Source organism: Camelus bactrianus, chromosome 16 (genome assembly GCF_048773025.1).
Source record: "Camelus bactrianus isolate YW-2024 breed Bactrian camel chromosome 16, ASM4877302v1, whole genome shotgun sequence".
Classification (NCBI taxonomy): domain Eukaryota; kingdom Metazoa; phylum Chordata; class Mammalia; order Artiodactyla; family Camelidae; genus Camelus; species Camelus bactrianus.
The window spans coordinates 34,784,185-34,811,685 of record NC_133554.1 but is presented as its reverse complement, the minus strand read 5'-3'; the positions used below and the strand labels follow the sequence as shown (position 1 = coordinate 34,811,685).

The window sequence follows — 27,501 nt, the reverse complement described above, 5'->3', positions numbered from 1 at the left end:
TTTTATCCTAAATTCCTCCTCCTCCCCTCCCATTTTCTATTTTAGTTGATGGCCAGTATCTCCCTGCTCACTCAAGTCATCTTCATTATATCTTTAGGTAAATGAGCATTTTATCTAGAAGCTAATTTAAAACTTAATTGCTTACCAAAAAATGCACCTTCCTCTCCACCCCAACCAACTAAGCTTGTTCAGGCCATTTTCATCTCTCACATGGGTCACACTACAAGAACTTTTTTTATTCCAGATTTATTGATATAACTGATATACATCACTATATAAGGTGTGCAGCATAATGACCTGATATAGACAGAGTAAAAAGGGGAAAAAATTTCCTTAAAAATATGACCCTCTTCATGAATTTGCATGTCATCCTTGTGCAATGCTCATCTCTGTATCCTCCCATTACAGTTAATGTTCTACCTAAGCCAGCACTGAGAACCGTTTAATTGGTTCTCTTACCTCAGTCTCTCCAAGATTCAACAGTAAGTTACTACTTCATAAGGCCCTTCGTGGCTCTCCATTCCCTACATAACAAAAGCCATGATCTTTTTTACATAGCACAGAATTCCCTCCAAGGTCTGATTTATACTTAACTAACAATGACCAGTTATTTACTATTCCTAGACCCTGAACAAGTTCAATCACCTTCTCTGAGCCTGCTATTCTTTTGTAAAAATAGCCATCCTAATCTCTCAAAAAGTTGATCTGAGGTGGGGAGCTCAGTGGTAGAATGCAGTGCTTAGCATGCACAGGGTCCTGGCTTCAATCCCCGGTACCTGCATTAAAAAACAATAAGCAAATAAACATAATTCACCCCCCCCCAAAAAAAACAAAAGTTGACCTGAGCTTTTAAAAGAAATACACTTAAAACAATACACAATCAAGGGTTTACTGTACATATCACCCTTTATATCTATCTAGTGCCACTTTTCAATTTAATAATACTTACTGAATACTTACTATGTGCTAGGTACTTTCCGGGACACAAGACAAAGGGAATACAGAAAAATAGATTGAATAACGCGATCTTTGCCTTCCCCAAGCTCATTACGATATAGTTTCTCTACGAGTACCTTTAAGGACTATCTCTAACGTTAAGAATAAGTCAGGAGGGGGTCCCCGGAAGTTCAAACTGGGCTGCGTCTCTGGGCGCCGCCACAACGCAGCACCTCGGCTTTCCTCTGCGGCAATCGCAGACCGGGAACCACCTCCACGCCCCTCACAGAACCCTGGGCCTCCGCAGACCCTGACCACAGCCCACGTGGCAGGCGGGGGCGGGGACGCGTAGCGCAGCTGGGGCCTGGACCTCTGCGCCTGCGCGCTGCGGCCAGTTCAAGGACCCGGATTTAAAGAGACAGGCACTATAACCGTCGTGGCTGCTCGCGGCCTGTGGGTGCCTGGTCGGAGGCCTGAGGTGGCGCCGGACCCGGGAAGGCAGGTGAGGGGCGGCGCGGCGGGGCCGGGCAGCGGGGAGAGAGGCGGCCGGGGTTCCCGGGCTCGGTGCGGCCCTGGAGCCAGCATCCTGGCCTCCCCCGCCCGCCCGCCCGCGAGCCCCGGGGCACACCCTCCGTGACGTGGCGGCCCCCCGGGAGCCCACGGGGGTTGGCTCCCGGCTCCCGGGACCCCCACGGGTGCGCGCCGGGGAGGCTGGGTGCCCCCGCCCACCACCCGGGCCCCGGCGGGGGCTACTCCTGCCCCGGCTGAGTCTGCACACCCGCCTCGCCTAAGTCGGTGCGCTTCTGAGAGAACTCTGGAGCCTTTCTCTTCCCACCGCGTCCCCTTCCCCAGCCCCCAGGCTGTGTCCTCGCGGCCCGTCCGGCCCGACCGAGGGACTCACTTCCCAGCCGTCTCCCCGGTGTCCGCCCCCGGCCGGTAGCCCGTGTCCGTTCCCAAAAGCGTCGGGGGAAGGCCCTCCAGGAAAAGAGGCCGCTGGGCTTTCACTTCCCAGCGCGGCTGCATTCAGGCCTCAACGGTTTCCTCCTCGGCTCCCTTTGACGAAATGCAGAGCAGCGGCCGTGGGGGCTTTGAGCCAGACGGGCTCTTTAGAGCCGCATTGTGCCTCCTCGTGGCCCAGCGCCTCCTGGGCCCTGCGGAGGGGAGGGCGCTGCGAGGTGCTCTCTGGCCGGCTCCTTTCATCGTGGGGCGCGGTGAGCTTCGTAAATCGCTCTACGGAGGAAGGTGTTGAACCCTAATTTGTTCCGAGCTCCTCTACGGGCCCGTCGTACTTTCACAAACCTCACCTCTGTGGTTCTTCCACTTCCGGGGGTTATAGAGCCCTTTGAGAGTTTCACGAAAATCTTGACCTCTTTTCCTCCCAAAATGTACATTGCTGAATGTGCACATTTTGTATCCATTTTCAGGGAGTTCAGAGTCCCTCTCCAGCCCATCCATGGACTCATTTTAAAATTTTTCCCAACCATCCCGTGAGGTAGGTATTATTTTCCTTGTTTGAGAAATAGGACAACTGAGACTCAGGGGAGTTAAGAGAATTCTCAAAGATAACATAGTCCCTGAACTGTGCGGTCAATTTGTGTTCCTATATCTGATTCCCAGTTACCTGCTGTCGTCTGCATCGTGTTGCACTCCAGTGAGTAAAGCCTGCTTTTCATTATTCCACTAGTAATTTCACTACAAAGCCGTGTGCAGGCTGAAAATAACTTACGGTATGTTTAAGGTTAAAACTATGAAGGTACTTTAGAAAATATGAGTACGGAAAGGTGCGGGGATACCATATGGATGTAATCCGTTTCCATTTTGATCAGTTCCTTTGATTTTTGCTATCCAGTTATTTCAGCATTCCCTGATTCAAGTTACTGAATTGTAGTCATGCTAATTGCACATAGGGAGCTTCTGCTTGAAGGATAACTGCTTCATTGACTATAAGAGCTTTATTCTTAGAATGACAACCCTTTGAGTTAGGGACTATTATCCACATTTTGCAGTTGAGGAAATTGAGGAACTGAGATGTTAAGTAACGCACCGAGGTCACAAAGGCGATCGGATTTTAGGCTCTGTTTAATTGCCTTTCAAAATAGGGCTTATAACTAAATCTCAAATCTATATAGTGACTTAATTATTTTCTGAGGATGGCATGTATTTTATACTTCACATTAAAAATTTCATGAACATAATGTAGTTTTTGTTGATTAAAAAGAAACTTAAGGATCTTACAATATTAAGGGTCATCATCCATTTTAAGAATTAGGTGTTGCTGATGGCCTCAGAAAAAGCTTTATGTTATTTGGACTCTCTTTACTAGATACACATGTGTACATTAGATAATTGAACATCCTTTTGCAAACTGCATTATCCTGTATTGGAACTCTTCATCCTGTAGGCAATAAATCTTCCATACTTTGGGGCGTATTTGGTCAGCATAGACTGTGTTAGGATGTCAGCCTTTGAGGAAACTAAAAGCCTAGCTCCACCTTTGTAACTGACTTTTTCTGCCTCTCACCCTTTCACGCAGCTGTATGATTTTGGCTTTTAAGATCCTCTTCCCACCAACTCTCCGTGCACTCAGCCGAAAAGAATTGTGCCTATTCCGAGAACATCACCGGCCTGACATAAGACAGTTCAGCCAGTGGTCAGAAACAGATCTTCATGGACACCGCCTCCTCCAGAGAAAAAAGCCTGTTCTGTCATTCCAGGAAGGCAGTCTAAGACCACGTGCCACCTGCCTTGTTTCCTTGCCAGGGTCGCATGTGGGACTCTGCAGTGGCCCCTGTGAGATGGCAGAGCAACGGTTCTGTGTGGACTATGCCAAACGTGGCACAGCTGGCTGCAAAAAATGCAAGGAGAAGATTGTCAAGGGCGTATGCCGAATCGGCAAAGTGGTGCCCAATCCCTTCTCAGAGTCGGGGGGCGATATGAAAGAGTGGTACCACATTAAATGCATGTTTGAGAAACTGGAACGGGCCCGGGCCACCACAAAAAAAATTGAGGACCTCACAGAGCTGGAAGGCTGGGAAGAGCTGGAAGATAATGAGAAAGAACAGATAAGCCAGCACATTGCAGGTGGGGTGGAGAATACTGGTTTCTCATCTTACTGATGCTGAGAGTAGAGCCCAATTTCTTTCATCTGTCTTGTTTTAACTTTTTACTAGGAAATAATTTCAAACACAGAAGAGTTGCAAGAATAAAAATAGTGCAGAGAATGCTCATATTCCCTTTACTCAGATTTACCGATTGTTGACATTTTGCTCTCTTTGCTATATCAGTTAAGCCCTTTCAGCAGACAGAACTAGAAACTACATGTTTGTACGTATATACAAAGCACACGTATTGCATAGACACATACGTATGCCCACTTACATGCATAGTCACTTATGTGCACATTCTAGAAATCTTACACTGATACTCAGAAATCCAGTTAGTCCTTTCTGACCTTCAGTGTCCTCATCTTTAAAGTAATATTCATATCTTCAAATAAGTTTAGTTCTAGTCACTATGGGAGGACTCTAAAATGGGCATCTATCCTTGTTCTTTGAGAGGGAAAAAAGACTTCCAGGAGAGGAAAACTACTCCTGTATTTTCTTCTCAAGGTCCCCTGCTGCCCTGCTGGGCCTTGGCCATTGGCCTCAGCCTTTGTTACTTCTTGGCCTATCTCATTCAGAGGAAGAGAAATACAAGGTAGAGTTAAACTGTCACATATCTCAAATAACTCAGCAGCTGGAATTCTTCCTTCCTATACCAAATCAACATGCCCTGTTTATCCATCTTTATTTTACTTTCTTGTTTATGTGTAAATTGGGGCTAATTCCATAAGCTGAGACCCTCAAGTTTTATCTGTTGACATATGATTTCTGACTGCCTCCAAATCTGGAGAATAATATATGTAGGATAAGAGGTAGAGAGTGTTGATGAAAATTTAAGTTACTAATGGAAGTAAAGAGTAATTGAGTCTTTTGTCCACAGAATACCCTCTCCCCAGTGCCCTGTTACTCACTACCTTCACTCACAAAGACTGCCAGCCAGCAGCCAGCATTGGGTTAATACCATGGTAGTAACTTACTAGCCAGGCTATAAGAACAGCTGATAGATTCTTTGCGAGCATTTTCAAGGATCTTTCACTGAAGGATATTTTCCTTCTTTTGGGATTCTACAGATCTGTCTTCGAAGGCAGCAGGCACACCAAAGAAGAAAGCCATTGTCCAGGCTAAGTTGACAGCCACTGGCCAGGTGACATCTCCAGTGAAGAGTGCCTCATTTGTCACCAATACCAATCCCCGGAAATTTTCTGGCTTTTCAGGTAAGATAGGTTAGATACTTTAGCTGTTACAGTCCTCCTTTTAATTTGGTATCCTGTTTGGGACTCCAGTTCAGAGTAACGGGAAAATTTTGTGCTTTCTAGCTTCCTTAAATTGACCATTGAACAACATGAGTGTTAGGGGCTCCAAACCCTCTGCACAGTTGAAAATCGAAATATGATTTATCTGCTTTCCTTATCCGACGTTCCCATATCTGCAGTTCCACCATGCCCTCAGTTTCGCATCCATGGATTCAGTCAACCTCAGTTTGCGTAGTGCTCATTTGCTATTGAAAAAAATCCGCATGTAGGTGGACCCATGCAGTTCAAACCCATGTTGTTCAGGGTCAACTGTAATTTGCTTCAATCTGAGCAGAGCGGTAACAACTAATTCTCAGTGCTCTGCTTATGTATCATGTCTTTGTATACTTTAATCTCTTGCAGCAAAAAGATGTTTGTTTTGTCAAGACTTTTGCTCCTTGAAGTAGTTTACCTGGGTCAGACAGATTATTATAACTTGCCCTTCACTTCCTTGTTTTTTGATAATGAAAAACCCTGAGAAATTACATCCCTAAATTTGCCCAAACTAGAGATGAAAGTGGAGAAGGGAGTTGTCCTGTGTGGCCTTGTGGAACAGAGAGCTTTGGGCTGGGGGCTTCTACACATGTGGTTTCATTTGTTCATCAGTTAATTTTGGGAGGTACTTTTATTAGGCCCACTTTATGAATGAGAAAGCTGATGTTCAGCATCATTATGAAGTTAGTATTTATATTGAAATCTGTTTAACTCAAACACCTGTGCTCTTTTATTTGGAGACATTCTTGTGACTGACTCAGGTAAAGAAAATAAAGTCAAAACATGTTGCCCCAGAAGCTGTTTGGGGAGGTTGCTTTATGTGAGTGAAAGAAGCCTGGACTTGGGGTGGGGTGTATAGCTCACTGGTAGAGTGCATGCCTTGCATGCACAAGGTCCTAGGCTCAAGCCCCAGTACCTCCATCAAATAACTAGACAAATAAACCTAATTATGCCCCCCCAAAAAACAAACAAAAAGATATCTATATAAATATTAAAAATTTTTTTTTAAATCTGAAGAAAAAAAGAAGCCTGGGCTTGAGGTCGAAAGTCCTGAGTCGTGGTCTGAACCTCTGTGGCCTTATCTGGCAGTGGGATGAGAACACTGTGAATGGCAACACCCACCTCGGTGACCCCACATGCTCACAAGGAATGAGGGAGATAAAGAGTGCCAGACTCTGGGCTTTTTAGTATTTTAAAACTGAGGTGTGCTTGTGTTCTGTTTAATGATAGGCCAAAGATGGAAATAAGGAAGAGTCCAGGTGACAGGAGGGCAGCATGTTTCTGGAAGGGCCCGTGTCCTAGGGAGGGAATTTGGGAGAAACCAGGTGTTCTAGTTCTTACAACCTGCTGAACAAAGATGCTTTGGAGATTTTGTCCCCTAAAATCCTCTTTAGACTCCAGTCGGAGATGAAGATAGATTTATAATATACAAAGCCCAGACAAGAAGACACTTAGATCAGCAGCCAGCTTGCTAATGGCTTTGCTGCAAGCTTGCGGAGTGAAATTTACTTTGTAAATGGTCACAAGGAGGTAAGAGAGGATCACTCGAGAGTTGTGCAGTTATTTTGGGGTGTCTGGAGGAAAGCTCATTGACTACCTTTCTTTCTACAATAAGAAAGTGGTGATGGGGGTGGGTGGCGGTGCTCCGGGGCTGGGAATGTCTTGTCTCCTCATCGAGAGATTGAACTAGATCATCTTTAAGTCTTCTTGCAGCTACGACAATCTGCGATAGCAGTAGATGCACACTGATTAACATGTCCTTTGATTTCTGCCCCCTTCCTTATCCCGTCTTTTCTGGGTTCAGCTTGACAGTTGCTCTGAGATCATCCTGACCACTCTTGGCATGAGAGCGGCCCTTATTCTTCTGTGAAGCACTCGTATAGAGATACACATCACCTGGTCCTCTGTTTGGTGTGGGGCCGCTCTCTCTTTACTATTAATACCTTTGAAATTGGGGAAATTACTGACCTCCATTTCTTTACCCCTGAAGGGAGTATAATGATATCTACCCCTGAGGGGCTATCTTGGGGGATTAAGTGAAGCTACATACAGAGCACCAGCAGCATGTCTGTCAGTTTCCCTTTCTTCCTTCTCAACAAGGCAAAATGAATTATCTCTGCTGTTTCTTTCTCTGACAGCCAAGCCCAACAACTCTGGGGAAGCCCGCTCAAGCCCTGCCCCTAAGACAAGTCTGTCCTCCAGCAAATGTGACCCCAAGCACAAGGATTGTCTGCTACGCGAGTTTCGGAAGTTGTGTGCCATGGTGGCTGAAAATCCTAGCTACAACACGAAGACCCAGATCATTCAGGACTTCCTTCAGAAAGGCTCAGCAGGAGGTGGGGCCTCAAGCGTCCTGGGTGGGCTTTTCCTCTAAAGAGCTCAAAGTCATGGCTGGCTTCATGAGCATGTGAACTCTGTAGTTGCGTGGGGCCCCATGCTTGGTTTAATGCTCTTGTTGTTGCTGTCTTTAAATTCTTAATGCTTTTGAACAAAGAGCCCATGTTTTCATTTTGTATTGGGACCTGCAGAACATATAGCCAGTTCTGCTCAAAGCACATTGGCATCTTTCTTATTCTGCCCCCCAGGAGACCAGAAGAACCTACCCTGTTTGACCAGGAGGAAAATTTCACTATCCTGCATGTTTGATTAGGTTTTTGTGAACCACTTGCACAGCTTGGAATGGAATTTTCCAGTTCTGTTTCTTTCATCCACTAACAAATGATCATTGAGCATCTGTAATGTGCTCATCACTCGGAACACTGAAGTAAAAGTCATGACTGTGCCCTGCAGGAGTTTATCCAGGAGCAAAAAGGGAGGCAGATACATGAATAGCCAGCTAATGCTGTGCCCCTGCTGCCGTACAGAAATGCACGCAGTGCCCTGTGGTTCCGTGGCAGCAAGGGCAGCAATGCAGACATCTCTTTTGGTTCCTTGAGTTTATGTATTTGTTTAAGGTCCATTTCTCAAGAAGCGTTTTTTCTTCTGTCTCCTCCAGATGGTTTCCACGGTGACGTGTACCTAACAGTGAAGCTGTTGCTGCCGGGTGTTATTAAGAGTGTTTACAACTTGAATGACAAGCAGATTGTGAAGCTTTTCAGCCGCATTTTTAATTGCAACTCAGATGATATGGCACGAGACCTAGAGCAGGTCAGAGGAAGGGGAGGGTAGGTGGATTCCAGGTGGGTTCTGCTGAGCCAGGCACTTGTACCCTCTCTTTTCTGGTTGGGGTACTTACTGTTTTAGGAAACCGAAACCCACTTGAGCAAGCTTTTATTATGAGAGGAGCTGAAGGAGAGGCTCGAGTTGTTAGTTCCACAAGGTTCTGAGGATTGAGCTCGTACCACTGTTGAGCCTGAGAGGCCCAGACCTCAAGGGGCTGGATCTGAGACTTCCCACTGTTTCTCCAGGGCTCTTGTCCTACACCCTATTTTTTTCTGGCTTTTTTCCCCCCATCACTGGGGCTTACCATTCTGTTTGGTTTGTTCATGATTCCAGCCTTGGCACTATGGAAAGTTTCTATCCAAGCACCCCCGTTATCTGATGACCGCATCTGTCTCTTAGTTCAGATTCTAACAGGACTCAAATTGATTCAGCCCTGGATTTGTTCTTGTGTCACTTCTCAACTAAGGCAGGTGGCCAGATCCTATGGTGGATGGAGGTGCCCTTTCCAGGAACTGTGGGTGGGATAGATTCTGTAAGAAGTGAGGTCAGTATGTGTGAGTTGGGGGCAAGAGTGATGATTGAAATCTCTGATTCACCTTTAGTCCTGGGGGCTGGGAGGATACGCTTGGCCACTCTGGGGTTGCTGCAGTGGCATTTTGGTTTTTGGAGACAGGGTGACGTGTCAGAGACAATCAGAGTCTTCTTTGAGCAGAGCAAGTCTTTCCCCCCAGCTGCCAAGAGCCTCCTTACCATCCAGGAGGTGGACGAATTCCTCCTGCGACTCTCCAAGCTCACCAAGGAGGATGAGCAACAACAGGCCCTTCAGGACATCGCCTCCAGGTAGGGGCACTGCCCAGTGGGGATGGGCTGGGGGAGGTGGAACCACTAGGGAAGGAAGGTTTGGAAGTCCAGAGCTCTTCAGAGACCAAACTAAATCATCCCTCTAGGTGTACAGCCAATGACCTTAAGTGCATCATCAGGTTGATCAAGCATGATCTGAAGATGAACTCAGGTGCAAAACATGTGTAAGTACTGGCTCCTCTTGGCGGCTGAAGCTGCCCACTTTGTTGCCAGCTGGTGTCAGGACTTTGGAGTCCTGATTGGGATTTGAATCCTGATTCTACCTTCTTCCTTCCTTTGGGACCCATCACTTGAGCTCGCTCAGCCTCAATTTTTCTTATATGTAAAGTGGAGATAACAGTACTGTTCTCACAAAGTATGGAAGATGTTCAGTATGTATGGTATGAGTCACTTGCCCACTCCAGCCCCTCTTTGCCAGGGTAGCATCCATGTAGCACAGTGTCTCAAAAGAGCTGAGATCTCCAAGAGCTTTTTCTCCTGTACAAGGCTTAAGACGATAGAACATAACCCCTTCCCCATATATTAGGATCCCTCCTCTCCGAGGACAGACAGCTGTCTAAAGCAATAAGGTCAAAGGCAATGGTTTTTATTTCCTTGCTCTTGTCCACCTTGGCAGGTTAGATGCCCTCGACCCTAATGCCTATGAAGCCTTCAAAGCCTCGCGCAACCTGCAGGATGTGGTGGAGCGGGTGCTCCGCAACGAGCAGGAGGTGGAGAAGGAGCCAGGCCAGAGACGAGCTCTGAGTGTCCAGGCCTCACTGATGACCCCGGTGCAGCCCATGCTGGTAAGGGCGCTGCTCTGGCCCTGCTTTCTGCTCCTCTCCCAGGTTACTGTCCTTCCCTGTGAGATCTGATAGGGTAGATGTTGATGGCCCATGCACAGTGGCCACAGGAGTTTGGGGAAGGAAGAGCAGTGATTTGGAGTGTGTCTCTCAATGGGGGAGTAAAGGCAAAGGAGGAGACAGCATGACCTGGTGGAAAGGCCTGAGACCCAGACCCGGCTCTGCCACCATGAGCTATAGAATCTTACGTGGTTTACTTCAGTCTCTCTTGGTCTTTAGTTTTCTTGTGTGAATGATGTCTGAAGTATCTTCCCAGCATGGTTCATCTGTCATCTTTCCTGAAGTCAGGTGGTTGTATTAAGTAACTTCTGAGGTTCAGTGACTTGCCCCGAAGTAGCTCTGAGAGTTGGTCGCAGAGCCAGGCTTCCTATGACTGGGTGACTTGGGCCTCCTTTTTTTCCGGAAAGGAATGATGCCCAGCTCTTCTTGGGCCTCTGCTCATTTCATGAGAAATGGAATTTCCTTTCTGATATGGGTTTTCCTGTGCAGCAGGGCCCTCCGAGTCTGCTGCCATGCCTGCATGAGGCCCTCTGCATTGTCTCAGCGGAGTGCGGTGCTTTTTATGGAACTGTCTTGTGTGTTTTCCTGAAGCCTCGGTCTAGAGTTCTGTGTTTGGGACAGAGAAGTATTCTTAGGAATGTGAGACAGCCAGCACCAAAATAATGAGCTCTCCACCCACGGGACAGGAGTGGTCACCTCCATTCGTGGCCTTTCTTGGCTTTCATAAGAATTTTTTTCTGGGATCTGCTCCACAGCCCATCGTCTGAAGAGTGGCCTGGGTCATACAGCTTACTGGTCAACCGCACAGGCTTTGGAGTTGGGCCTAGATTCACATCTCATTCCTGCCCTTTACTGGCTGTGTAATCTTAAGTGAGCAGTTAACCCCTGTGAGCTTCAGTTTTCTCATCCATAAAGTGAAAACAGCCATATTTATCACATATGACGTCATCAGTGAAATGAAATTATGTGTATGATCTGACATGTAGAAGTACCCCAAAATGCTAGTCGTTGTTTGAATCGGTGGCACAGGTAAGTGAATAATCGCTCCTGTGTCATGTCCTGTCCCAGGGGTCCCTAATCACTGCGACCCTGCCAGCCTCACTGCCACCTGCACTCTTTAACCTTAGCCTCTACGTACCTCCTGTGCTGAGATAACCGATGTGTTTAGTGAAAAGCCAGAGGCCCTGCGAGACCTTAAATTACTGAGAAGAAAATAAAGTGTTTCAGTGGAATTGTATTAGCTCTACAGTGAACTGCATTCGTATATTCCTCAGTATGCAAGCTCCTACGTCAACTGCAGTGATGCTTTTATAGTCAGAGTGTGGCACTGTCCAGCCTTTCTGTTCCCACCCCCTGTTCAGCGGCCTGCCCTGCGAGGGTGCTCTGGCCTTCAGCCCCTGGGACCTGGGCTCTCGGCTCTCCTTGCTGAGCATCACCTCGTTGGAAGAGCACCTGTAAGTCACCAGGCTTTTCATCCCCTACCCTAAGGCCGAGGCCTGCAAGTCCATCGAGTATGCGATGAAGAAGTGTCCGAATGGCATGTTCTCTGAGATCAAGTATGACGGGGAACGAGTCCAGGTGCACAAGAACGGGGACCACTTCAGCTACTTCAGTCGCAGCCTCAAGCCCGTCCTGCCGCACAAGGTATAGGTTCCTTCCGTCCCCTGGGACTCTTACCCATCTTGCACTTAAGAATCTCAAAGCCAGTGTTCCATAGCCATTCCAGCCCTGGTGCAGCATAGGGGTCTGTTTACTGTTTGTTGAATGAATTCATGTATTCATTTTTGAAGCCTTCCAGTAATGCAGGGCTGCTAAGTAGGGACAGCCAAAGAGCACAGACAGTCAGTCAGCACAGAGCCCCGGGGGCAGTGATGCCCGGACAGCAAGCTCAGCTGGTCAGTGATGTGCAGGGCTTGTCTTCTGTGTTTCCATGTCCTACGTGTTCCTTCCGAGCTAAGTCACAGCTCAGGTACAAAGGACTGTTGAGCTCTCATTAATTTATTCAACAAGTAGTTATCAGCGGCTTCGTCTGTGCTGGGCACTGTTCTAGCTAGTGGATGTACAGTAGTAAAAAGAAATGGACAGGAGTTCTGCCCTTCCAGAAGCTTACATTCAGATGTAAACACAATCCCATAGGGACTTCTGGGAGCCCAGACTCCTGCCCTTAATCAAGGGACATTGAGAACCTCACCCCTCAGCCCTTTTCAGCTCCCAGGGTGTCTGGGAGCCTTTGGGGGTGTGTCCAGAGAAAAGTGGCAGGAACATCTGGCTGCAGCAGCTTGGGAGTAGATGACCCTCCTGTCCTTGCTCCCCCTTCTTTCCTAGCTCAGACTCTGATTCTCAGAGCCCCGGGGGAGGGGACGTGGTGTGGGGCTCACCTCCTTGCCCCAGCTTCGCCTGCCCGCTGGAGCACCAGGCAGTCAGAGAGCTGAGCACAACCTCCCCGCGAGCATCAGTGCGGGCTCACGTGCTCCGTGGGGAAGGCTCATGGTCAGACTGCTGAGGAAGAGCTCCCGGTGAGCTTGTTCAGGGGGCATCTCCGGCTCCTCAGGAAGGAGTTTGAGCACACCTTTCCAGCGTATGAGCCCTTTCCCTTCTCTTTTACTTAGTTTTATTCATTCGTCCCTGTCTCCCTGTGCTTTGGTTCTTGAAGGGCTGGGTTGAGCGTGGAAGCAGAGTGGGATGTGCAGGCCTTCCCTGTCCAAGCGTCAGAGGCAGTGAGGGCCTAATTGCCCTGCCTGGGGGAGGAATGGACCACAGTCATTCTCTCTGGACCTCCTTGGTGGCCTCACTCAGCAGGGGCCACTGTGGGTTACAGTGGAACCTCTTCCTGTCTAGGACTGTCAAACACTAGCACTCCGCCTTTAACAGGAAAAAATCCAATTCCAAACATCTTTTCTTCTCCAGGTTCAGAGCTCCCACTCAGAGATGCCCCTTCTCACGTTTCCTTGCTGCTCCTAAAGGGGTTCATTTCCTCCTTTCCAGCCGCTCTGCTGTCCCACTCAAATCTCTGCCTCCCACTTTTCCTCCCCCCTTTCCGTGTTTGTCTACCCCACTTTCTCCCCCTCATTCTCACTCTCAGTTTCTTTCTTTTTCCTGCAAACTCTGCTGTGCAGCCCATAGAAAGTGACCTCAACATGGGCTGACCTCTTCCTAGTTCTGGGCAGAGGTCCTGAAGCATAGCTGATTCCTCCTGAGTAGGTGGCTGCCGAGGCCTAGGTCTATTTTGCACGTGTTGGTGTTTTTTCTGGGGCCTGGCTTTTGCTTTTTGTGGCTCAGCTGCCTCGCCTGAGTGACCCTTCTGCCTCCAGGTGGCCCACTTTAAGGACTACATCCCCCAGGCTTTCCCTGGGGGCCACAGCATGATCTTGGACTCTGAGGTGCTCCTGATCGACAACAAGACAGGCAAACCACTGCCCTTTGGGACTCTGGGAGTGCACAAGGTACCGGCTCAGGGCTAGATGTGCAAACGAGTGTGTGCATGTGTGGGTGTGTGCGTGCTGGAGGTCTGAGTGGAGAGGAATGTTACCACTTACTTTGGGTCAAGCTGATCTTCTTCCCTGAACTGTTTCTGAATTTAGCCCTGAGTTTAGATGTTTTGTTTTTGTGTTTTGCATAAAAAAGAGCTAGTAGTGGCAACTTACAGTTGAGTCGGTCCCCATTCAGGACCATGTGCCAGGTGCCTTTATGGCCCAGGGGCTTCACAGCATAAACAGGACTTTTGTATCAGGTGCTTCAGAGGATCTCCGGAAGTGGACTGGGACACCCCATTTTTCATGCACTCTTATTTTTGTCCCTCGTGTACCTACTACTTCATTTTCCCTTACAGAAAGCTGCCTTCCAGGATGCTAATGTCTGCCTGTTTGTTTTTGATTGTATCTTCTTCAATGATGTCAGCTTGATGGATAGGTGAGGGATCTATTTTTGATTCCTGGGTGGGGAGATGGGGGCTTCAGATTGGAAGGGAGGGAGAGGGGGCTGGAGCATGTGCCTCTTTGTGCCTAGGAGCTGTAGCAGGAGGGAGCTGAGAGGGAGCATAGTTGCTACACAGTCCCCATCAGTGGTAGGAAGAGCCGATGTGTTGACTAGATCTCAGCTCTGAAAACTTAAGCCACAGAGGAAACGCAGCCACCTATAGAAATTTCTCTGCTACAGCAAAATGGACTATTGATGAGATACAGACTGTGAGCACAGTGGGGTTTCAGTTGATCTCTCCACCATTACCTACAGTCCATAAGGCAGACGGTTTTCAGCTCGGAGGTTCTGTTTTTGGAAGAGGCTGACAACAGGAAGCTTGTGATTGTTGGGGTTCTGTGCTTAGGACCATCTTAGAACTAGCAGTCTTAGCTGCATCCAGTTCTTGGGCCTGAGAAGCCATTTTGGCCCCTTCCTCACTTAGGAATGTGTCCCTGCCCCCGCCCCTACACCGGCCCACATCCCTGAGTGTGGGGGGGAAGGAGACAGCAGGGAGAAAGAACTGTGGGTAGGAGCTGGGGGGCTTGGGCTTCAGGTCTTGAGCCTGTCACCAGCCCGCCTTTGGCCAGGGGTGAGGCAAGGCACAGAAAATGAGAATCGGAGTCAGTTTTCAAGTGGGACCAGAATGTATACTGTCCGTTTGGGCTGATGAAGTAGAAACGGGAATTACAATAATGAAGTGGCTCTGTGCTTTGGCCCACAGCTGCCCACCTTTCGTCCCGTGGAGCCCTTGTCACCTGGGACGAGCAGACTTATTACAGGACACGGGGGCTTTAAGCCATGGCAGACCCTGTTGGGAAGCTGCAGTCTATCGCTGTGCCCCTCCCCTCCTCAGAACTCAAGGGGATGGGAGGGTCCTAGCCTGCCCTCAGCTCTCCTGTCCCCCCAGGCCTCTGTGCGAGCGGCGGAAGTTTCTTCATGATAACATGGTTGAAATTCCCAACCGGATCATGTTCTCAGAAATGAAGCAAGTCACGGTGAGCAAAGACCCCACCCTAGGCAGTGCCCTAGAGCTTTGTATATATATTTAAAAAAAAATTTTTTTTTAATGGAGGTACTGGGGATTGGACCCAGGAGCTCATGCGTGCTAAGCATGTGCTCTACCACTGAGCTATGCCCTCCCCACTGAGGGGTTTGAAAGCAGGGCAGAGAACCCCTTGGGTCAGATGTGACTGGGTAAATGAGTCCTGATTATTTTCTCACGAGGGAGGCTGATTATATAGTCATACCTCGAGATATTGTGGGATAGGTTCCAGACCACCACAATAAAGCAATATCACAATAAAATAAGGCAAGTGAGTTTTTCCCTAGTGCATAGAAAAGTTATGTGGACACTATATTGTAGTCTATTAAGTGTACAATAAGCATTATGTCTTTAGGGAAAAAAAAGTACATAACCTTAATTAAAAATACTGCTAAAAAATACTAACCATGTGCTGACAACACAGGGCTGCCACAACCATTGTAAAAAAGAAAACCAATATCTGCAAAGTGCACGAAAGCAAAACTTACAGTAAGACAAGATCTGCCTGTGCTCGTCCCCACCTAGGAGGGCAGGGCCTGAAACACTCATCTCAGGTGGGCTCCCAGGATCTCAGAGCCGCAGCAGCTCTCTGGTTGGTCCCTGCTTGCAAGCCCTTTGTTCCTTATGTTCAAGTCAGAGTGTTTGCAGCGGGCACTCTGCTATTGTGTGGAAAGGAACCACCTCTGCTTCATCCCACAGCCTTTCTCTGTTCCCACACCAACCTCAGAGTCTCTCCTGTTATCCCTCAGAAAGCTTCAGACTTGGCCGACATGATCAATCGGGTGATCCAAGAGGGTCTGGAAGGGCTGGTGCTGAAAGACGTGAGGGTAAGACATCACATCCTTTGCTTTCTCCTGCAGACTCAGCCCTCCCCCGAGCCTTTCCAGCCCTGGCCAGGAGGTGGTGGTGGTGGTCTGAAGTGCTTGGGGATGGGTGCCGAGGGGGCGCCTTTCCAGGGTTCTGGATCGAGAGGATGGGTTTGTGTGTGTCTCCTGTAGTGGGTGGAGCAGAGTGGGCTGGGCCCTGTGACAGACCCAGTATGTCCTCCTCCCTCATGGGTGGGTGGGCTGGGGAAAGCCGACCCTCGTGGAGCTTCCACTCATTCTAGTTTGTGGTCTCTCTCGTGCTTCCCCTCAGGGCACGTATGAGCCTGGAAAGCGTCATTGGCTGAAAGTGAAGAAAGACTACTTGAACGAGGGGGCCATGGCTGACACAGCTGACCTGGTGGTCCTTGGGGCCTTCTATGGGCAAGGGAGCAAAGGTCAGGGTGGCCTCTGGCCCCTGGGATGGTACCTCCTTGAAAGGCACTATCAAGGTCTAGGCTGCCTTTTTCCTAGGTTGATCAGCTAGCACGACCAGTCATGGCTTCCAAAGTTCCGGGATCAGGGGCCTCAAGGGCACCCACGTTACCTCAGGCAGGGACATTGAGAGCTGCAGACCTGGGCGGGGGGAGATCAGGCAAGAATGCCCTTTGCTGGCCTGGCTCAAAGAAGCTTCTCACCAACTGTTTCTTCAGGGCCTGGCAGCTTGCTCCTCAGGGAAGATCTTAATTTCCTGATTGGAGGGGAAGCTGGGGTCTGAGGAACTGCGGCTTGTAGGCATTCTTCTGTGTGCCAGGCACTATTTAATTCCTTTTACTCCGCCAAAGCCCAGCATTATGTGTGATTATTCCTAATTTGCTGAAGAGGAAACTGGGGCTCATAGAGGTGGAACTTAACACAGCTAGTAAGAGGTGAACTCTGGCACTCTGATGCCAAGGCCCAGGCCCTTTCCTCTCCAGCAGACTGCCTCTCTCAGGGCTCGTGGGGCTGGCAGAGAAGGCTCCCTCCACCCACAGCTTAGCCCATCCTCCCCTCAGGTGGCATGATGTCCATCTTCCTCATGGGCTGCTATGACCCGAGCAGCCAGAAGTGGTGCACAGTCACCAAGTGTGCAGGAGGCCACGACGACGCGACACTTGCCCGGCTGCAGAAGGAACTGGACATGGTGAAGATCAGCAAGGTGAGGAAGGGACCGGGGGCCTGGCCCCTGGACTGGCCAGCACGGCTGAGACAGGCTGTGCCTGGTGGGCTGCAGGTTTCAGTTATCTGTCTCAGCAGAGAGGAGAGCTTGCTGGTTGGCCAGAGGAGCAGTATTAGGCCCTCCAATCTCTGAGCACCTACCTTGTGGAAACTGGCCTGCATGCCCTCTAGGCCACACCATCTGGGCAGGGAGGATCCCACGGGGTGCGGGTCAGCCTTCTGTGATAAGTCACCTCTTCTGACGAGCTCGTGACTAAGAAGGGCTTTAAGTCTTGCTTTGGCAACAGCCCAGGATGGCATCTTTTCTCCTCCAGGATCCCAGCAAGATACCCAACTGGCTGAAAATCAATAAGATCTACTACCCTGATTTCATCGTCCCAGACCCAAAGGTATTAGCCCAGTGGCCTGGGGTCCTCCAGCCCAGTAAAATTGAGTGTGTACATTTTCTATTGCCACCAAGACGTCAGTTCAGTCTCACTGGCAGTCCACCCAGGGATGGGGATCTGGACTGTTTAGCCAAGTGACAGGCAAGGGATGAGCAGTCAACACTGAGGGAACTCTCAGTAGAGAGAGGAAGGGACTACCCATTCTCCAGTCACAGGGTCTGCTCTAGAAGTGACCTGGCCTAGTCCCTTCCTGCACTGACAAGAGAAGCTGGGGCCCAGTCAAGAAAGGGGACTTCCCTAAGGTCACACAGTGTCAGCATCATCAGTGGGACTCGAACCCATCTCTCACCTGTGAGCCACTGCTTTCTTGGTTTTGTCTTCTTAACCTCTGAGTGACCTGACTTACTCCTGACAGAAAGCTGCCGTGTGGGAGATCACAGGGGCTGAATTCTCCAAATCTGAGGCTCACACAGCCGACGGGATCTCCATCCGATTCCCTCGCTGCACCCGAATCCGTGATGATAAGGACTGGAAGTCTGCCACTAACCTCCCCCAACTCAAGGTGCCAGCTCCTAGGCTGCGTGTGTGCCGTCCTCCCCGCCGCCCCAGCCTGGGAACCTTGGGCACCTGGCCTCATGTGTTCTCTGTCTTCTCCTCTCTCCCATTCACCAAGACAGGCAAGGAGGGCAGCTATTAGAAAGGGAGACTGAACTGTTGGGGGCCAGGAGCAGCAGCACTGAGCCTCTGCCCCGAGTAGACAGCCCTGCCTTCACTGGGCCCACTGAGCAGCCCTGGGTCCTGGAGAGGGAGAGCTCTTGCCTCCGCCTCCGCCTCCTGTGGGGGACCTGGCCCCAGGCCACGGTCTCTACTTGTTGATAAGAACTGGGGAGCAGAGAACAGTGATCTGTGCCGATTATTCCAGAAGCAGGGCCAGAGTTTAGAAAAATACCAAGGAAGCCGCCACTTTTCCCTGCTGCGTCTCTCTCCCCTTTGTTCTTCAGCCACATGCTCCTGAGACCTACCACGCAGACTGCCTGAGGCCAGTGGCTGGGAAGGGAGTGACACACCCGACCTTCTCCCTCCTTCTCAGGAACTGTACCAGCTGTCCAAGGAGCGGGCGGCCTTCACCCTAGTGGCCGGAGATGAGGGGAGCTCCACCACAGGGGGCAGCAGCGGAGAGAATGAGGGCACCTCGGGGCCAGCTGTCTCTCACAAGGCTCCGAGGGCCTCCCCCAAGCGGCCCTCGGCCAGTGCCAAGAAGGCAGGAGAGAAGCTGAGTGGCTCCGACGGTAGAGGCGGTAAGGAGGAGGGGGGCCGGGGTGATGAAGAGCGGCTGTGAGGACGGGGTTGTGTCCAGCCATGGGCCAGAAGCTCTTCTGCTGGGCGCCTCCTGCGCTGTAAATCTGAATGACAGGACGCAGGGAGCGCCCATCTGATCAGGGGATAAGCCACCTCTGAACTAAGGCTCAGCTTACACCCCTTCCCCCCGACTCACCCATGCTCAGAGCGGAAGGGCCTGGCCCTTCTCTTTGCTGCCCTGACTTCAGAGACTATCATCAGCTCCCCTGCTCTCTTAGTTCTCATCCCGAGCTCTCTCCTGCAGGCACCAAGCTGGCTGCAAAGCCTTCCCCTGTGAAAGTGGGAGAGAAGCGGAAGGCCCCCGATGAGACCCCGTGCCAAGCAAAGGTGAGGGTAGCAGTGCGCCCAGGGGGCCTGGTGTTCCCAACTCTCTGCACTTGGAACTCTGAGAGATGAGCAAAGGTGTTACCAGGACTAACTGCCAACCCAGCCCCCTGCCCTCGTGCAGGCGCTCGTGGCTGTGGGCTGGGCTGGCCGGGACGCAGCTCCACCCCGTGCCCTCTTGTTGCCTTGCAGAGGCGGCCAGCCAGCCAGCAGAGAGGAAGGAGAGCCGTGCCCGCAGGCAGGAGATAGAACAGCCAACCTAGCGGAGAGGCTGCAGGGACCCCTCTGCTGCCGCCCCCAAGTCACAATTGACATTAAAGGGGAGAAAGCCGTCTGGGTGTGGGGGCGCAGCAGTGTGAGTTTGTGAACCTGGCCAGCAGGCGAGGAGGGGAAGGCACTGGCTTGGTGGCCGTCCTTTCCGCTCTCGTACTCCCTCGTCAGTCTTTGGTTTGACAACAGGTGTCGAGCACCTGTGGAGGCCAGTAACTCGGCTCAACCCTGGAGGAGCTGAGGGCCCAAAGCAGATAGTCAAGTCAACATTTGGTCACTGCACGGTGATTGTGCCACCCCCACCGAGAGTAAGCACCAGGGTCTGGGAACTCAGGCCCTGAACCTAGTCCCCAGAGGACCTGTGGGGCCTTACCATCTTCTCCCTACCTGCAGCCCTCAAATCCGCGCACAGTCCCAGCAGCGGTCCTGGCCCCTCGGTCCAGCTGGTGCACAGTGGACTGCTCGATTCAGCAACATCCCTGCGTCTGAGTGCCACTGACCCTGCCCACCAGCCACTAGATGGTCCTTAGAGACATGTACTTTTCCATTTTCTAGGTCCCCAGTGTTAGGCCCCGTCCCCTCCCCCCTTCCTTCTTTTTCCCCTAGGCAAGGATGGAAAGCTGTGTAGTCCTGTGCAATCTGGAGTAGCTAGAGGATGGGGGTTTTGACGCCTTCACCTTTTCTCCAGTAAACTCTTTCCCCGCGTGACCTGACCCCTAGGCTCCCTCTCTCTGGATCTCGTTCTAACCTCCTTCTCCGCTCTTCGCTCCTCTGGGTGGAGAACCATCTGCCCCAGCACAGTCCAGCCCCACCATGACCACTGTACATTTGCAGGTGCTGCTGGACATCTTCACTGGGGTGCGGCTCTACCTGCCGCCTTCCACTCCAGACTTCAGTCGTCTGAGACGCTACTTTGTGGCATTCGATGGGGACCTGGTGCAGGAATTTGACATGGCCTCAGCCACACATGTGCTGGGTAGCAGGGACAAGAACCCCGAGGCCCAGCAGGTCTCCCCGGAGTGGATTTGGGCATGTATCCGGAAACGGAGACTGGTAGCCCCCTGCTAGGACTGCTGCCTCCCCCTCCCTCACGCCGTACCCTACCCCACCACGCTACTCCTGGACTGGGCGCCGGCTGGGCAGGCAGACATAGGACAGCAGGAGGTGGGGACAGTCTTCCTTCTCCAAGCTGCGCAGCTTCCAAAACCCACCAACCGTGCATGGTCTCTTCCCAGCGAGAGTTAGTTGCTGTGGGCATCACCAGTGAACTCAGTTTCTCCTGAGGTTCACATAGATCTTTCAGATCTGGGTGCTGGTTTTGTTGTCTTTTTTTCCCCCCTTCTTTAAAAAGCAGCTTTTCTTTTTTTAAAAAAAATAAAATAAATGAACTATCTTGGCGTTCTCTCTGTCCTCCCACCCACCCCCAGCCACTGTAACTCCCCTAGTGCTTAAGGAGTGAAGGGAAGGCTGGCTGTTGAAGCTGTTCACAGTGGCAGTCTTCTGTCCCTCGCCTGCCCCTTAGACTTCCAGGCTCATTTTAAAGTTGTATTTAAAAAGACTCCTCAGAAATGCTTATATTTGGCAAAACTTTTATTCAGCCTGGCTCTTTTTGCCAGGAATGAAGCCTCATTTGAAAGAAAACAATGAATTTTATGTCTTTAATTCTCTGTGTTCTCCTATTCCAGGGTGTGGGTCTGGTTTGAAGGGAGGGGACCAGGATCAGGTAGGAAAACAGGGCCTATATGAAGAATAGGGAGGTTGTCTGGGCTGCTCCTTGGGGAGACGGGGCTCCAGGAGAATCTGCCTCCCCAAAATATGGACACAAGGCTGCTCTTTAAAAACCCACCTGAGAACAGATCTACACAGCCTGCTTACAGAGAATGGCTCTTATGCCACCCGAGGCTGATTTATTTGAATAAAAGGAAAACAGTTCAGCATAGACAAGTACTGTTCAATTGAAGTTTTAACAGCACCAGAATCCTGTACATCACTAGCCGGTGTGAACCAGCTGCATTCGCCTGCTGAGCACATGTTGAGCACGTGAAATGTGCTAACACAGCTGAGGAACTGAACTTTTCATTTTCATTCAACTTTAGCGAGTACCACACTGGACCATGCAGGTGTAGACAGACCTGTTTCAAATTGAGCCCTGAAACTTAACAGCTATAACTGTAGAGGAATGGGCAGGGAAAAATCAGTAAGTACACTCAAGATGCGTTACGTGAGGCACTTAGCACGGAGCCTGGCATGAAGTTGTCTACAGAGTCGGGAAACTCACTGGCATGAGCCCCTGCCCAGGGGAGGGGGCCTGGCCTGTAACTTCAGAGCCGTCACACCACTTCCACTTCCACAGCCTCGCACCTGCGTGTTCCAGCTCCTGCTGGTCTGAGTGCAGCCTCATCATGGCACCATCTGGTTTTGAACTGGCTTCCAACTCAGTTCTGCTGACTTCTGAAGGTCCATTCTCATTCTCGTTTCTTAACAAATTGGCAGGCTTGTTTGTCCAGCCCCTCTGAGCAAGGTTAACGTGACTCAACCTCTGAAACTTGCTCAAGTCTGTGTGAGTTGGGGCCCCTCCCCCCCCCCCCGCCCCCACCGGTGTGCTGGGCTAAGGTCCTGCTCTGCTGGGAGGCCAACTACAACCTGACTGACCTGGGTTTCCACCTGCTGGTTAAAACATGTTGGGAGGAAGAGGCAGGAGGAGGTGGTGCCGCCCTGACTCTAGGCCAGGATATTTGGTGTTTCTGAATAGACACCATTCAGTCTGGCTTCAGGATTGAGAATAAGACACTCTTTCTACCCTCTGTGGAGACCAAAGCTGCTGCTCCTCTGAGCACTGACCTACAAAAATTTTCATCGCCCTCTCCAGCCGCCTCAGGCCAAGCAGCTGGACAGGGCAGCAGAACGAGGCTCTCCCCTTGGGATTCTGCCAGCAGAGCTGCCCTCCGGCCTGGCTGACCCAGCCCCACCTGCCCCTGCGGTCTCACTCAGGGCGCACTTGCCCAGCAAAGAGGCCTGCCCCCTCACTGGGTGCGCTACCTGCAGGCCACTGTTGGAGGTGTTTATTTCCTTCCAGTCTTTCTGACACGTTTGTTTTTTCTGCTGCTGAGGTTATTTACAATTTTGTGTCCATGTACTTCCAAAGATCCTAAGCAGTATCTTCTTACACCTCCCTGGCAGAGCCCTGGTGGCCTGCCCTCTTTTGAGCCTTTGTTTATTTGCTTCTGGTTGGCAGCAGACAAGAGGTCATCCTGGGTGCTGTGTGGGTCAGCCGCCCAGAACAATGAGGACAAAGTGCTGTGGCTCAACTTCAAGCCTTTACACCCTTCTGGCACAACACCTTCTCCTTCGGGCAGTCACAGCGCAGAGTTGCGCTTAATGTAGCTCTCCCAAAGGCTGCGTTCTCAGGAGTCCCTTCTCCTGGCACCTGCTCAGGAAGGTATACAGACTTGCACAGACACGGCAGTCTGCCTCAAGGCTGGGCCAACCTCAGAGCCACACTCCAGCCACCACAGCTGCATCCACAAGCTCCTGTCCATCTCCCGGGGTCATGTGAAGACTTAACTAGGCACCCTGACTGCCCTCAGATTCCTTTCTACCCACGTCTTTAAGGTCCAGCTCTACCAAGGCGGAGTCAAATGAACTCACCTGATGCTTCTTCAAAGCTATTTTAGTCTGAGGATTGGTCCTTTTCCTAGCCTGCTCCCATCCTCTTCTAGGCTTTTCCATGACCAAGGCCACATGGCCCAAGCATCTCCAAGAATAATGCAGTCTATCAAGAGCATGCCTGTATGCACACGGCCTGGGATTAGCCTGTGGTTTATCAGCTCACGTCAGACTTAACAGACCTCTGGCATCCTCACATCAGATTGGACAGGCATCTATAATGGAACTTTATTACAAAATTATAAAGCAGAGCTCTGTAACAAAAAATACACATTTGGGTTTGCTTTAACACCCAAGTAAGTCTGAGAAAATATTAATATAAGCCACTTGAAATAACACATTCACATCCAAAAGAGTTCAACAAATTTATACAATATATATTGAGCACTAAGTCCTGTACAGCTTACTCTTACTAGTGTGGATCCAGCTATTGCAATGTATTATGAACCAGTCAGCTATCCAAGGCTTTTAAAACAAGTCTCAACTGAAATCTCAGAACAATCACAGCAAAAGCCATGGAATAACTGGAAGAATTAGATGTTTCCATGATAATTAAGACCAAGGATCCATGAGGGGCAGGAGAGAGCATTAAAGGATCAAAGTCAGGGTTTCTGCCTAGATTAGATAGTAACTGAACATGGGGTCTGGGGATTCCCAACGTTTATCTGGTAAATAATGAAGAAGATAACAAAAAATGGGGGGGGGGGGGTTGACACCTTTTTCCCCAAATGGAAACCTTCACCAAAAGAGATTAGAAGAATTCAAGGCAGGTTCTTTCTCCAAAATGAGTAAATGACATCAGTTCTCTTATTGAGGTTACAAACCAATCATCCGGATATTAACTCATGTCTAGGAGGGAAACAGGTAGGGAGAGGTAAGGCCTCAACAGAGAAAGCAAGTTTTAAACAGGGAGACAGAGCCAGCTTCTGCTCTGCAGTTATTGCTAGGCTATAACGGAGCTGCATACACGCAGACCTGCTTCACAGTGGGACTGAGAAGTAGCTTGAATCCTTTGCTAAACTAGTAGGCACTGTAAACTAGTATTTACTGTCCAGCAGAAAGGTGAAAGATGGTGTCTTCATAGGGAAACCTTGAACGCCCCCCGTTCCCTACAAAGGCAGTAGCCCAGAATCCAATCACTGAGGACTTGGTATAACGTGGAGGTACGTGGCCCAGTGTTCAGCTGACAGCCACTTTATGAAATTATTTCACTCCCCCAAAAAGGATTAGCGGTACCAATAAATAGGTTCCCTTAGAGGTTTCTCACTGCTTTCCAAAGTCATGGTTGGTTCTTCAAAGTCTTGGCTGTGGGGGTGGGGAGGCATGACTGCCAAGGCCCTCAGGTGTTTAGGGTTTGCATAGTTCATCCAGTGGTAATGGCTGCACACACGCTCTTCTGATCATATGTATGTTTGTGCTTGGCTAAGGTTCTCCAGCAGACTTTCCTTACGCTCTTCCAGTGGTGAAAAGACCCTAATATCACTAACTCATTCCACAGTCCTTCCTAAAGGGCCTGGAGAATGCCTGTTCCTGACCTGCCCCCAAGTCAGTAGGCTAAGAAAGGGAATGGGAGTAGGGAGTCCCCACCAACCTGGGGAACTAAAACTTCCAGCTGTCTACTCAAGGGCTGAATCCAGCCTCATTCAGTACCTTCTGAACCTCTCAGGTACTCTGTCCTGCATGCTTGGCCTCCAGGAACTTCATGGGAAGTCTGGCTAGAGAAGAGTCAGGCTCTCTGCCTAAGTCTGTGCCTTCAGTCAGACCGTGTTTAAAACCTCCACGGGAAAAAGACTTCATTCTCAAGGGAGACTGATAGAAGCCTTCTCTGTTGGAGAAGTCAAAAGCTAAGCAGAAAGCCACTGCTTCCACCCAGTGCTTTTCCTCTTCTCAAAAACTAGAATGAAGGATGGTGCAAAGTCGGGCCCTAAGAGGAGAAGCAGAGATGATCCATGCACCAGCTCACGCACAGAGACCAGAATTTCCCAGGAGTTTGAGAGCTAGATGCTTTGTTGGCTCCCAAGGTCCGGTCAGGAGACTGATAGCTTCCAATCCCAGCACTTTAGGAAGCAATTCTTAATGACTTCAAAAACTTTCAATGGTATTTGTGTTTCATTTCTCACCAAAGATAAGTTTACTGGCCCAAATCCTGTCCTAAGGAGGATTACTATTGGTCTGGTAAGCTAACATCTTTTTGGTCTGAAGAAAGAATGAATTTTAAGTAATGAAGCAAGAGACTTTAGCAAAGGTTGGTTTTAAAGCACAGAAAGCCAGAGAGACCAGAAATGAACCCAGGTGTGCTGGGGAGGAAGAGAGGCATCTCTACCAAGACTTCTCATGGGTGAAACAGAGGCACACAGCTCAGGCGGGTGGGCAGACTCCAGGAGGAAGGGTGAAACTGTTTAGGTTCTCAGAGGAAGAAAGAGATGGTCCAAACTGTGGAAAGTCCTCTCTTCATCAGTCACCATGATCACCCCAAGATCACTGAAACTGGGACTTGCCCGTGTGATCTACCAGTTCCCACTGGCCTCAGGCTCTGCCGGCCCCGAGCTGCACCTCTGAACCAAGACAGGCATGCCAAGAGGTGACACAGCATCTTTGCTTGCCCTGGTCTTGGGAACACTGCAGATTTCCTTGTTGGCCTGCCCCCTGCAAGCTGGCCAACTGCGGGCCTAGATACCTTGAGCTATGTCCCTGTAAGGCACTGAAGAAGCCGGTACAAGTCCTCAGGATCGGAAGACGTGTACGGCTCGGATCACGTACTGCCGGCAGATGGGACACTCGTTCATGCGCTTGCCGCACTTGGTACAGGTCACCATGTGGCCACACTCCAGCAGAACACAGTCAATGGGCGAGTCCATGCAGATCCGACACAGGTTCTCTTCTAGACTCGACGGCACTGCTCCCCCTATACACACACAGAGCAGAAAAGGGGCAGAGGGGACAGTAAGAAGACTGTCTTAAGCGTATGGGGTGGGGACGGGGTGGGGAGAACAGGCACACTGTGAAACCCCCCTAAATCCACACGCTTCCTCAGACAGAACTAGAAAACTCTCCCCCAGTAACTAATTCCACTTGCTAGTTCGATCTGCACCTCTGTAGGTCAGGCTATAGATTTGAAAAGTAAAGAACTTGAAGATCAAAGGCTCCTAGAACATGAGAATTAAATACAGCAAAGTCCTCAAAGCTTAAAAGAAGTCATTTTTGTACAATTGAGGCTGTAATCCACTGAATGAATGGCACTCAGGGACTCAGTATCCCCTGAGGCAGAACATGCTGAAAAGATAAAGCTGGTTCAGAAAAGTTCAGATATAGACGGAGCTGTAAGGAATAGTTCATTAAGGATCACGAGGCTTATCTGTAAATACATCCCCAATTTAATAAAGCCAAGGATCACGGGAGGCCCCTGCGCCATGCCACAGACTGCCCCTGGGCTCCCTCTCAGACCCCCTGGTGCCACAGCCCAGCAGAGATCACGGCTCCCTCCTCTGTGCACCCCACGCACAACTGTATTCATACTCCAGTGACTGCTCATCACGCTGGATTAGGATTTCTGGTTTTGCCTATTTGTCTCCCCCACTACACTATATGGGCTCTGAAATTCAACAAATTCAATCAATTTCTACAATTATATAATTGGCTTCTGCTTTATGCTCTGAGGTCTGATTCTCATCTCTGAACCCCTGAAACGCCAGTCACGTGGGAGACGCTCTCTGGATGTCTGATAAATGAACATGCCCCAAGGGACTGATAACAGCTCACATTTACTGAATGCTTCCAGGAGCCAGGCGGGGTCCTAAACGCTTTGCATGTTTTAACTCATTGAATCCTTACAAAAACTATGAAGTAGGTACTCTTGTTACTCATTTTATAAATGAGGCAACTGAGACCAAAGAGTTAAGTGGCTTGCCCAAGGATTCAAATTAAGGCAGGCAGGCTTCTGGGCAAGTGGCCTGAGGGCAGGGACTCCAAGACAGTATTAACTGCTCAGTGCAGACTGTTCTCAGTGACAGCTCACTGGCTTGTGCCAGTGGTAACATACAGTGGGCACGGCCAGTATCCTCGTTCAGCTGCAGGAACAGAAAAACCTTCACGTCCAAGCAGACATCTCCAGCACATTTTAACTGGTAGCCTGACCTGGCCTAGTACCAGCCACCTCTGCTGTTCCCCAGGGAATTCCCTCATCCTCTGTTGCTTCTGCATTTCTTTTCTTGTTCCTGGACTATTCAAAAAGTGAAGAGATAACTGTGGTGGGCTGGCTATGAGAGTTAGTGAAACCTATTTACCCCCC

The 27,501-nt window shown here is 50.0% G+C and overlaps 2 protein-coding genes and 1 non-coding gene across 15 annotated transcripts in view; 1 reads left to right on the top strand and 2 right to left on the bottom strand.

Moving 5' to 3' along the window:
* Positions 1-335: 335 nt before the first annotated feature.
* Positions 336-439, bottom strand: LOC123612956 (U6 spliceosomal RNA). The gene has a single exon (XR_006720258.1). It is a non-coding gene; the product is annotated as a U6 spliceosomal RNA (small nuclear RNA).
* A 568-nt stretch (positions 440-1,007) lies between these two features.
* On the top strand, positions 1,008-20,940 carry LIG3 (DNA ligase 3). 7 transcript variants are annotated; one of them, XM_045506946.2, is made up of 21 exons: positions 1,011-1,438; positions 2,361-2,428; positions 3,470-4,017; positions 5,108-5,251; positions 7,462-7,659; positions 8,319-8,470; positions 9,159-9,325; positions 9,433-9,510; positions 9,963-10,131; positions 11,677-11,832; positions 13,500-13,631; positions 14,018-14,097; positions 15,053-15,140; positions 15,937-16,014; positions 16,325-16,448; positions 17,046-17,188; positions 17,523-17,597; positions 18,010-18,156; positions 18,685-18,892; positions 19,198-19,280; positions 19,470-20,524. In XM_045506946.2, the coding sequence occupies exons 3-21, from the start codon at positions 3,474-3,476 to the stop codon at positions 19,524-19,526; spliced, it is 2,823 nt and encodes a 940-aa protein (XP_045362902.2). In that variant the 5' UTR covers positions 1,011-1,438; positions 2,361-2,428; positions 3,470-3,473; the 3' UTR covers positions 19,527-20,524. The 7 variants fall into 7 exon arrangements, with proteins under 7 accessions (XP_074199136.1, XP_045362902.2, XP_010968728.2 ...); XM_010970426.3 differs by having other exon boundaries at positions 1,014-1,438; positions 20,382-20,940; XM_010970428.3 differs by lacking the exon at positions 1,011-1,438 and adding an exon at positions 1,480-1,731 and having other exon boundaries at positions 20,382-20,940.
* Positions 20,941-23,411: 2,471 nt separating this feature from the next.
* Positions 23,412-27,501, bottom strand: part of RFFL (ring finger and FYVE like domain containing E3 ubiquitin protein ligase) — a 64,108-nt gene continuing 60,018 nt past the window's right edge. For all 7 annotated transcript variants that reach the window (XM_045514321.2, XM_074343038.1, XM_074343037.1 and 4 more), the window contains one exon: positions 23,412-26,118. In XM_045514321.2, coding sequence (XP_045370277.2) covers positions 25,937-26,118 — 182 coding nt within the window. In that variant the 3' untranslated portion in view covers positions 23,412-25,936. The remainder of the gene's footprint in view (positions 26,119-27,501) is intronic.